Source organism: Rhipicephalus sanguineus, chromosome 3 (genome assembly GCF_013339695.2).
Source record: "Rhipicephalus sanguineus isolate Rsan-2018 chromosome 3, BIME_Rsan_1.4, whole genome shotgun sequence".
In the NCBI taxonomy this organism is placed as follows: Eukaryota; Metazoa; Arthropoda; class Arachnida; order Ixodida; family Ixodidae; genus Rhipicephalus; species Rhipicephalus sanguineus.
The window spans coordinates 187,903,181-187,915,237 of record NC_051178.1 but is presented as its reverse complement, the minus strand read 5'-3'; the positions used below and the strand labels follow the sequence as shown (position 1 = coordinate 187,915,237).

Genomic DNA, 12,057 nt, shown 5'->3' with positions numbered 1-12,057 from the left:
TTAGATGGAATGGCAAAACACATTTTCCGCTATGTTGATGATTATTTAGTGCTTTTCGAAGCTGGCGATTATTGTCGATATTCAGTTAATATCTTGAAGGTGTTCCGCGAGAACGGCAGTGGCTTGAACTTCACGGTTGAGATGATGAAGGACGGAGCCCTCCAGTTCCTAGACCTGCAGTTAGAATTTTTACCCACTCATGTTTGTTGGCGCTACCATCCTCGTTCACTGAATCCACTTCTGAACTTCACATCAAATCATTCAAAAATAATAAAGCACGGTTTAGCCTTTTCTTGTGTCCGTGCTGCATTGCAGAAGTCCTGCCAGGATAGATTGCAACTAAGCTTTGATGAACAGGTAGTTAGACTTAGGCAAGCGGGGTTTCCGGAACACGTAATTGCGCAAGCGTGCGAGAAGATGCGCAAACACCTAAAAACAAATGGAACGCAGCCTGGAAATGATGAGCGGACCGCCAGAGCAAAAAAGTACACGGTGATACCGTACACTCACCGAGTGGCACACGGTTTAAAAAACGTGGCCAAAAGATATGGCGTTGACGTAGTTTTCTCATCTCCTCATAAGCTGGTGTCCATTTGTGCAAAGGTACAGCAAAGCATTGATAAGCAGAGGAACGACAGGGAAAGTGTTCCTGGCAACTGTGCAATTAACCACACCTACCACCATACTGATTGCAAGGAGGCCATAGTATACCAAATACCATCATCATGCGGAAAAACTTACATTGGCCAAAGCGGAAGATGCGTTAACGTTCGTCTTCGTGAACACGAACGATCATTGACAGAAACAAAGCCATTTTCTCTCGCCGCTCATTGCCACGAATGCGGCTGCGCACCCTTCTTCAGTGACACAATGATTTTATCGCATCATAAAGAGCAGGTAGCAAGGGAAGTGATCGAGGCCTTCCACATTAGAAGAAAAGGAGATAAGTGTGTTAGCATGCCATCGATTTCGCTGAGTGACGCAGAATTTTCGTACCTTTGCAGCACCTGCAGACTATGATGCCTGTTTTTTTTTTTTGCTTTTACTTGCTTGAGACTTGTTTGGGTCTTATTCGCTTTTGGTGTTCTTTTGTTGTTTTGTTGTTGCACATCACCTATATATATTGCGTGTTTTTCCTAATAAACTTTAGTTGCGAGTCAGCGCCTGTCCTGTGCCTTCTTTTGCTTCGTCGTCGTCTAGTGAGCGCTGTTTCTACAAAGATTCGGAACTATCCCGTGTACTACTGCAAGCCGGCCTTCGCTACAGTGACACTACCAGATATGACCACTGGACACATAACAGATTCCACAAGACACTGCTTCATTTCGTACACAACACCGGTCTGACGGCACGCATTTAATACACATATACACACAAAGTATTATGCCTTAAAGTCAAATCTATATCGCAATTTCAAAAAAGCGTATTAGCAAAAGCGCTATTTAGATGTGGACTAAAGAACCCCGACGTGGTTAAAGTGATTTCGCAGCTGCTCAGCTCCCCACTATATGGTAAGCTTAATGATCATACGGTAGGTTTGGCGCGAAAACTCACGAAATAAAATGTAATGTTCCATAATGTGTTTTTTCTCCTCTCCTGCCCTTCCTTTAGCGTTTTACCATTTTCAGCTCCCTCTTTCCATTTTGCATAGATACGTCACTAATATTAACGCTTCTCAATTAGATTCGCCTGGCAAAAAGCTGACGTGACTTCTCGGTTAAGCCGAAGCGCTGGGAAACAGGCCAGCTGTGATCGTTTCGTGCATTCAGTATATAGGCAGCGGTCTCGTGAAATCGAAAGGGCTCAGGACTTCCTTCTAATGATCCGTATACATTCGCAGCAAATGCACACTGCATTGTTTGTCTGTTCCACAGATTAACACGTTCAGAGCCTTCTCGTTACAATATTCCAATGTAACTATGAGAGCTGCGGCCAGTGAGCTTTTTCTCGCAATGCAACGCCGACGGGTGGGTTAGCTGCGCTGCAGCATGTAAACAGTATTCTCTCGTTGCAGTGATGTCAATGAAACTACATTATAGAGTGTACGAGTAGCTATTAACGTCTTACCGCATCGCTTAGTAGCCACGCTCGCGACGGAAGGCCCAAAATTAGCAACACAAGGAAGTTGCGAGTAATAAGCAAGATAGATAAACCGATGTTTAACATACAAGCAAGTGTTCGCAAAGTGGTATTGATAATAAGGGGTAACAAACCCCGTTTAGATTGAGTGCTTCTTATGTTAGTATAGATTATCGATAAGTAGGTATAAGTTAGTGCGTTGGTGGTGCGTCTTAGGTAACTTGTTGTTTGAGGAGTGAAACGGCAGGAAATGGTTATCGGGGTTGTTTAAAAACTATTTAAATTTGATGGTCGAAAGTGTTAGTTTCGCTAATTATGACGAGCGTATTGCGCCGAAACATGAAAGGTTATGGAGGTGTTTTTGTGGAATTGTACAATACAAGGCACTTACGTGTCACACAAATGCTGCAGCTGCTGAGGTTGCTGAAATTGCTGAAATTAGGTTACTTACACTTCGTGGCAGACGCCAGATTACGTTCTCTTCCATTAGAGAACACAAATTTTAGCCTCAAGGTTTATTTTGTGAGCAAGTATTAACACGAAAGTGTTTTATGCCGGGGTCCACCAAGTACATCCGTCACGGATATGACGTCGATAAAATGGACGCCAACGGGCGAGAAAGAAAAAAAACCAAGAAAAGGATCCCCCGCTGGGAATCGAACCCACGATCTTGCGGCTGCGACGACAAGCGCCCGACGCCCTACCGACCAAGCTACTTCGGCAGATGCCGGACACGGCGCGAACGCGCCTTATATCTTTCACACATTCTCTTTCGCACCTTGCTCTCTGTTGGCGGTGTAGGTAGGCGGCGCGGAGCGGGGCGGTGCCGCCGTCTGTGAGAGGTGAAAAGAAGTAATGCTTCACGATCGACACTTACTAGCGCTTACTCCGAGATTGCGCGCGATATCGGAGGTCATGGTTAAAGCGTCTCGATACCAGCGAGGGACACTGACTGCGCTGGCGTCGCGGAGGGAACCTAGACGCAGTTACGTTGGTTACGTTCTTTCTTTGCCTTTCGCTTCGTGTTAGCGTGCGTCGGCTCATCGGAGTAGTGCAGCTTTCACATGCACCATCGGGATTTCTCCGCCGCCGACTGATTCGATTGCGAGAGCACCGACTAACAAAACTGCTGCAATACGCGTTGCAGAAAGGACGCGATTTCGACGGGCGAATGTCTTGCCTTGGTGGAGCGAGATTAGCGCCTGCGAGACAGAGGCCAGCGGGACGCACGCGTTTGCGGTTCAAGCTACGAACCTCTACCTCCCGTATTACTGAAGCGTAGTGTGTGGTAGTGTATGCATGAGCGCAGGCGTCGGTCACCCATTGCTAGAAAGCGCACACGGTGCCGTTTCTCTCCTTAATTGACGACGCTTTGAAGAAGTGCATACTGCGTACCAATGTTGATTATGAGCTTGTTGATATCATCCTTACGCGGGATTCACGATTTGCTGTGTCCAAATATATGTTCACAACGTCAGCTACCACAACGGTTTCATCATGATCATGGGCGTTAGTCGTCGCGATAGAGACATGCCGTCAACATAGGTGCATCCACGTTAAAACGGTGCTGTAGCTGCCAAACACGAATAGACATTGTACAAGCTCTCATATATCACTACACAATAAGCACTACTTCTGTGAAGACACGTTTCACTTTCGTGTTATACCGATTCCTATGACGGAGGGATCAGCCATGTTTTTTTTCTTAGAGAGTCAAATGATTTATCATTCTAGATTAGGTTGACATCTATCAGCTCCATTTCCGCTAACATTGTTGAATGCCGGGATTGAATTTCACTCAATGCCGACATGTCACTAGATGTTTGTTTACTGGCAAAACGGGTCTACAGGCACATTTTTTGTTCTATTTTAAGTCGCCAGGCAATAATTGGTGCAATATAACGTGGGAAGCTGCTGTACATTATCGAAACCCATCAGATTGGTCTCTGGGGTGCTGCAAGCGTATAGTGCCAAAGAGTGAGATGCAACAAATAAAGGCAGTAATAGTTTGCTACCTGTACAAACAACAGGCGATCTGCAATGGCACGGGCATGCCTGCTTCTGAGCCTGCTTATGAGCGGGGTGGTTTCGTCGATAATATTAAAGGACTGTGGTCACGTGATGTACCACGTGACGACGGCGAAGGCATACAGACGCGGGGAAGCAACTCGACCAGTATAACCTGGCGAAGAAACGCCGCCGTCGCACAGTTCGTGCAATATCCGGGCCGATGACTTCACTTTATATCATAAAAGGAACAGAAAGGGGCAGTAAACTGGAACGGGGCAGCGCCCATAAACCCGGTGTATCACACGGCGGGCGCAGAACGCAAGCTCGCAGGTACTGTAAATGAACACCTGCGAAACAACAAGCGAACCGCATAGGTGTACGGGTCATCGCTGGAGCACCACTGAGTACACTCACGCGTGTATCATCTTACTAGAAGAACGGTGCGCCTCATAACCATATCGTGGTTTTGGCACACGACACTCTAGAATTTATTTTTTAGGTTCTTGCTAGAATATGGAGAGAGAAAGAAACAAGGAAATGCATGCAGGTCATGTACGTACATACATGGACGGACGCCTGAACCCGTATTCACAACAAAGCCTTATACGTTAAAAAAATGTCATAAGAGAATATTTCAACCAATCCTGTCCTGTGCTGGAAATATCTCAAGCAAAGCCTGGCGGCGGCCAATAACAAAAAGCACTTAGGTATACGAGTAACATTGCGAACTCGGCCCCTGGTTGTTTACGCTGCGTTAAGGAAAGGGGTCGAGGGATTAAAAACAAAAGAGAAAGGAAAAATTGCCGAAGCTTGCACTAAGCCGCGCAAGGCTGGAAACAGCGAAATCGGACGATTCTGAAGACTAATCTCGTTGCTTATAGGTTGCTGCTAGGCCTTAGCTAGGTGATGCAGATTGTTTCTAGGTTGCTTCTAGGTCGTATCTAGGCTTTAGATAGGTGATGCTAAGTTGTTTCTACGTTTATTCTCAGCGCAGAGAGGTTCAACTTGAACCACAGACAGTCACAGACACGACACAGTTGTCCAAACTCCAGAGACAGAACCTCGCGCTGAAACCAAGCGTTCGCAGCTCTCATAGATCTACGGGCACGTCGTCGTTGGCGTAGGCCTTCCATCACATCGGGGTCTTCTCGCAGCCGCCGTTGCCTTTCCCGTTCCCTAGTGTTCTCTCGTTGTGCGTACTCCGGGTTTTCGGCTCGCCGCCGTCACTTCGCAGCCATTTGTTGGGCTAACCGTTGCCTTCTTCATTTTTAGTGGACCATGTGTTGAGTATAGTATGATTTTACCCAGTTTCTGTGGCACATGCCCATTTATGATGATCACGATAGCTTTCTACATCCACTGAATCGACTCACAAGGAACAATTTGCTAACCAGTTTCGCTGTTAAAAGCACAATTAAGTAGAGCTATAAAATTCATTTGCGTATAACGCCGTTACTCCGTTGTTTATTTGCATCGAGTGAATTTTGTTCTTTGTTTTCTAAACGGCTTACTGCTCTCTCGTAATAGAGCACACACTACTACGAGTCGTCAACCACTTTTCTAAGCACACAGTCAAGAAGAAAAGAGAGGGTGCATAGAAAGGCAGAGATTAACCAGAAGTGGTTTCGGCAGGCCGCTCCGCAAGGTATAAGGAAGCAGTAGTGGAATAACAACAGAAACACAGCGAAGACAAGTAGCGGTGAGAAAGCAAGGAAGACGGGTTAAAAAATATTTAGGAGCCATTCCCCTGTTGAGAAACTGGGGGCAAGCGAAGCTTCGCGTACGCGTGCCTGACCTACCACGTTTAGAGCGCCGTTCTTAGTCACCCGTTCCTGCGCTGAGCGGCGTCAGCGTCGGCGTAACCAACAGACATGAAAAAAAATGAATTGAGAAAAACGTATCCACGAACGAATGGGATCTCAACCCGGGCCCTTTGCGTGACAGTCGAGTATTCTACCACAGAGCTACGCTGCTGCTTGGAACTCATTTGCAAAAAGACCCTATACAGGCGTAATGTGGGGCAAGGAATCCCGTCAACCTATGTAATATTTCGTGGCAGAAAAGTAAAATAAGAACCAGGCATCACACAATGCCAATTACGCAACGAGTGTGTGGTTTAAATCTTCCCACCCACTGCAATGTGCTCAGCCATAATTCTTCATCGTCATCAGCCACATGCAGCCCCAACAAAGTGCGCATAACGCCTTACAGATGTGTAACGGTTACCTCGCTTATCCGCAGGAAGACGAAGTTGGTGCTTTCCTACTTCACAAAGATGTTTTATGGCGCAGTGGATACCTTGCATGCGTAATTGTATTAGTTGCCTCAAGAGAGTTCAGAACGCACTCTAGAAAGCCCGCTCTTCCACCTTTTGCAGGGACTGTGCTGCGCGTTCCGTGCAGGCCTGGCGTTTTAGAGCGCAGCTCTTAGGCGCCCGTTCCTGCGTTGAGAGGCGTCGCCGTTGGGGTCGGCGTAACCGATAGAGTGTGCGAGGACGAAATAGAGCGAACGCGGATGTTTGTCGATATCGCGAGCCACTGGCCTCTAACCTCGCTTTCTTGCTCCGTCACAAGCGCTGGTCCCTCAATCGGAGCTCGTGCTGATGAAGGGCTGACACGTGCACTGCGGCTGGCGTCGCTTGTCGTAATGGGGCTGTCGGCGTTTCGCTTGTTTCGCGACGCCTGCAATGCACAGAGTGGTGTGCGTAGCACTCGAGCGCTGGTAGTTTCTGCGGCAATATGTAACGAATGTTACATAGCTACAACTGCGGATAACCAAAACTTCGAACACAGTAGGCGTTGCCCCAACACGAAGCTGCGCTCAGAATTCGCATTAGGCAGTATCGTAATCGTCGGTGAATTTTCTTTGTTTCTTTGTTTCTATCATTGTTTCTTTGTTTCCATCCCCTACGTAAGCGAAACGGGTCAGACTGGTTGCTGGCTTGGCGTGAGCCTCAGCGCGCGCCTACGTACTTGGCATAGTGCCTAATGACTCCCACTCATATCGTGCTGTCACGCGTTCATATCTAGGCAACAATGAGATGTGTCCGAAGCGGTGGTGTAGCGGTTACGGTGCTCGGCTGCTGACCCTAAGGTCGCGGTTTCGAACCCGGACGTGGCGGTCGCATTTCGATGGAGGCGAAACGCTAGAGACCCGTGTATACTGTGCGATGTCAGTGCGCGTTAAAGAGCACCAGATGGTCGAAATTTCCGGAGCCCTCCACTACGGCGTCCCTCATAATCATATCGTGGTTTGGTGACGTAACACTCAGGATATTATTATTACGAATCAGCTGTGGCAGCGTGAAATGTCAAGCGACCCCGATATCGGATTGCCATATCAGAAACGGTTGATCGCCTATGATCGAAAGAGCATCATTTATTGGAAAGCGGCTCATACAAATACCTATGTGGCCGGTGCACCTTCGAAGGCCGCATCTCTCTACCCGGCCGGCGCCGGCTTTCCCGCGTACGACAACGCCACCACCGAAATCTCTCATAACAAGCTTCTCTTCACATGGCCTCCGAAATTGCGCGCCGGCAGGTTTTTCTTCTGCTGGCGCGCAATCTCGGAGGCCATGTGAAGGAAATGATTAGCCACGTACAATGCACAGCGGCAGCAGGCGCGCTCCTAAATGTCCAACATGAAGGCCAGTAAACTTGAGGCACTTGCGCATAGAGCGAATAATGTAACTTTTTGGATGTGAAGCTTTTCCGTCGTGGCACTGGGCCATATTGATATGATAGTGGAAGATCGATTGTCCATTCGGCCCAACTCGGTGCAAACTATAATCTTTCTTCGGAACTAGCGCGGACAGACACATGCAACGTGCGACTACCCTCTCACAACGCCAATAATTTAAATATATCCGAAATGAAGCATCGACTAACATAAAATAATGACAACGAAATTGTGACCCGGCACATTGTTTCCTGTGAAAGAAAAAGCAGAGATCAACCAGAGGCGCGCTTCACCTGTTACCCCACCCCTCAATCCCTCCTAATATATATATATTAATCAGCACTCTCGGTATTCCAGCTTTCTCTTTCCTTGTAGCAGACCTGGGCTTGTCGGGGACAAACAGCTATTCCGGCACGCTTTCATCCGAGACTCACTTCTTTTGCCATTCAATCCTAATGCTGAACAACGGGCTAAAAGTCTCGCTTCGTAGACTTTCGTTTATAATGAATAGGTATCTTTCTCTACTCCAAGTAATCGAGGACTGGGCATCACAAGTATGACAAATTAGAGTACATTTAAATGCAAAAAGCACTGAAACACGGGTTGAGTAAGTGGACTTAATCCTCATTTTAGGAAGTGGCATTTTGAGAGCGTTTGTAAAGAAACTAACATACGAGCCTCGCAATCGCTTCGCCCATATTTCTTACCTCTATTGGCCGCGAGATCGAGCAGAGTCGCCGCATGGCGGCTACTGGCTGAAGCGAGCCTAGTGTGGATTGCTCCCTGCGTCGTCTGCTAGCCACGTCGTGTTTGCATATGCGCGTACGCTGTACGTTCTCAAAGGGCGGTTTGTTCTGTTATGTTAGCGCGAGTTTAACTGCTCATACGTATACCTAGCATGGTGTACAGAAGGAAATGGGCTTGCTCGGCTGCATGCGCATTGTAATAAGATCAGTCAGTGCGACTGTCGAGAGGGCTGTGTATTGGTGTCATACCCTTCGTTCGCCAGAATCATTTCAGTGCTGATGCCGCTTTCTGGTTCAAGCACGTCGTAAAGTGCGCTTGGCATAGTCCCAAACATAAGGAGCGTTAAATAGTGTGTGAATGCCGCGTTTTAGCGACTCGATGGTAAACAAAAGCGAGGCTCATGCACTTTCGCGTTGTTGTTAAGTGTATAACTGCGGCACTGTAGTTCATGATGAGCTATAGTTGTGCTTAAGATGTCCTTTTATTGTACGGTCGTGGTCCCACTACAGCGAAATATTTCTATCAAGTGAAGTCTGGCACTTCGGTACCCAAACTGTCCCCTAAAAAAAAAAGACAATGGATTGACACGGCAGTGATAAAACGGAGTTCCCGCGCGCAACTTTAACTTTGGGCGAAATTTATGCAGAAACACCCGTGTGCTTAGGTTTAGGTACGCTTTGACGAACCCGAATGTTTAAAATTAATTCCAACGGCGTGCCTTACATTTTTGTCGTATAATGTCACGCAAAACCTCATCGTTTTTTTTTACATTATCTTGAGCGTTTGTGTGGAGTTGTTATAAATTGATGGAAGGCAGCGGACATGATTAGTCCGAGAAAAAAAACGCTTATTCCATAAAATAACCGGACCCTTGTTGCATCACTGTCGTGCACGTAATCAGTCGATGAAAACTCTGTGCTAACCACTCTTACATGCGTATGCGTATTCGCGCGAACATTGCTATTGAACTCATTGCACAGGTATATGGGCTGGTATATAAATGAAGAAGAAGTAAACACTTAAGTAGTTCAGGCGTGCTACACCAGTGCGTAGTACACAGAACACAAGGTAAACACGTACATAAAGTCCCTAGATTTTTCCTTTTTACTTAAGTACCGACAACTGCCTCCTTTCACGGCCCTCTCTCACGCGCAGCTGGTGTCCGACGCCATTTTCTTCCTAACTTGGAAGATTTACAAAGCCATGTGCATCTAAGTACATTAGCCACGCATCTTTCAGCGGACAATATGCTACCGCGACACGCCTTTCTCCTCCCGTCAACCCCCTGCCATTAGTGAATGGGGGACGCGTTTCACCAGGTGCTGGAAAAGAGTTAGGAAGAACACGGCTACCGCAAACGAGCGTTAGCCAATGAGATTCGTCGCCGGCGCTTCAATGGTTGTCGGTACTTAAGAAAGAAGAGGGAAAAATCTAGGGACTTTAGTACAGAGAAAACAACAAAAAACGTCGTGTAGTGCGTAAGCGCAGACTGTCACCCAAGGCGAGCATACCTTTCATCGGCAGATTGCGCTTCTCTAACGAGTAATAGTAACGTTTGATGATATTCGTGCATCGATTCAACAATGAAGAGCGTATATATTACCAGTAAGCTGCAATCAACGCATTTTATTTGCCGACAATCGGCCCAAACAGCTCACAACAAAGCGCCGCTGTGTGCATTTGTATACGCGCCGCCGACCGCCTATCCACACTAACGCGGCGACGGTGCTGCCTCCTATAGGTCGATCTCGCGGCGAATAGTAAAGCTGGGTACAAATGTTCGACGCAAAATAACACACAAGACACAAACGAGGAATGCAATTCATTATTGCGCTATTCATTCCGTAGCCTATTGTGTTCCTTTGCGTTGAGTATTTGTACTTAGCTCTTGCAGCCTTGAGGAAGGTAAGTCCACTTGTCGAAGTGCTGGCTCAAGCGACAGCCCGTGTTCACGAATTTTTCAACTCTTTTAGCTCTTGGTGTGTTTATTTTTAGCCTTTCGCAAGTTGAAAGAAAAACAACTAAAGTCAGATACAATTTAAGAATTTTGTAGAGGCTCCGCCAGAGACGACCGAAGCGCTGCAGCCGATCACTTCTGCGACTGAAGAAATAGTCGCGCTCATGCACTCGGCATTGTTCTCCGAAGGCGGGGTCCGACTCATGACGCCAGTCTGGAGTGCGCGCCCTTTGGCGCAGGCTTGTGTTCATCCGCCTTTGAGGAGGAAATGCCGTGGAGTTCTAAAGTTGTAACCGATTATAGGACCGTATTTCTCGCTTCACTCATTTGCACTGTTGTTGTTTTTTTCTCTCTCTCTCTTTCTCTTCTAGTCGGCTTCTGCGGTTTGGCCGGCTTTCCAGAGTTCTACAAGCCGGAGTGGATTCGCGCCATTCGCAGCTGGCAGAGAGCGGACGGTTGCTTTACGGACTCCTTGGAAATTGTCGACGACCCGCTCACAAGTAAGGATATTTATCTGACCCGAACACTCATAGTGCGCCGATTTCTTAAGTAGGATTAGCTGTAAGTAACGGAGAAAGAAGGGCACGTTTACGAGACCCTGTAATATTCCAACTGCCGTGGATTTTCCATCACACTAGCCTTCTTTGCCAGAAAGTTTTTTGGTGACAGCTATTTGCACAATCCTTCACAGCTTTCAAGAGGAAACCGGCCAGGACCAAGCGAGCGGAAATACGACTGGAAGGTGAGTTCAGGGTGTATTTTAATTGAATTACCCACTGTCCGGTCCCTTGACTGAACAGAGAAGCATAGGCAAAAAACGCAGCAGTGTGTGAGTGTGTGTGTATGTGTGTGTGGGGGGGGGGGGGGTAAATGCATGAGTGCGTGCGTGCGCGTTGGCCTTTGTTCTCATTTTTTTTCTTTTATTTTCTCTTACAGACCGCTGCCGACCGCACAAGACAATATTGGGAGCAATAGCGATGTCAGCTGGACTTAAGTATCTGATAAATTCAAATAATTTAACAATAAGTGCTTAAGACGCTCACACGAGCTTAGGCAGACTGAACACGAAACAAAGCAGCCAGCGTCAAATTTTGCGTACTTAAGAAGAACAGCATCGCAGTGAGCATTCTAAAAAACGTAAAAAGGCCTTTCAATGCAGCTTAAGAGACCAGTCGTTAATCTACAGGGTAGCACAGGTTATTAAAGAACGCAACTCAACACAAAAGATAGCTATTCGGTCCACGAAGGTCATGGCAATTTTAATCAGCTACAAGAATAGGGTACGCGATTCCAGGACCAACATACCATGAAAAGCGTCTTCCCTTGGAGTCTGCGGAACTTGTTATACTGAAGAATAAACTACTTATTTTGCACGTGCGCATGTTGCATTCCAAGTACTGTTTACTTGCCACCATTGCCCCGGAAAGCCGTTTACCAGACGTAGGCCGTTGTGAGCAGCAAGTCATTGATTCATTTTCATTTTCTTTTTTTTTTTCATCTTGTTTTCTTTCGTACTCGACCAATCGAAGAGGAAGGGGGTGCTGTGGTGGTACCTGGCTCACCATAATGGAGAACACTGCGCA

General features: G+C 47.0%; 1 protein-coding gene across 1 annotated transcript in view; it reads left to right on the top strand.

Annotated features, from left to right (window-relative positions):
* LOC119386193 (UPF0764 protein C16orf89 homolog) overlaps positions 1–11,842 on the top strand; it is a 98,988-nt gene extending 87,146 nt beyond the window's left edge. Inside the window, exons 7-10 of the mRNA XM_049414249.1 lie at positions 86–179; positions 10,778–10,974; positions 11,166–11,216; positions 11,411–11,842. Coding sequence (XP_049270206.1) covers positions 86–179; positions 10,778–10,974; positions 11,166–11,216; positions 11,411–11,508 — 440 coding nt within the window. The 3' untranslated portion in view covers positions 11,509–11,842. The remainder of the gene's footprint in view (positions 1–85; positions 180–10,777; positions 10,975–11,165; positions 11,217–11,410) is intronic.
* The last annotated feature ends 215 nt before the right edge of the window (positions 11,843–12,057 follow it).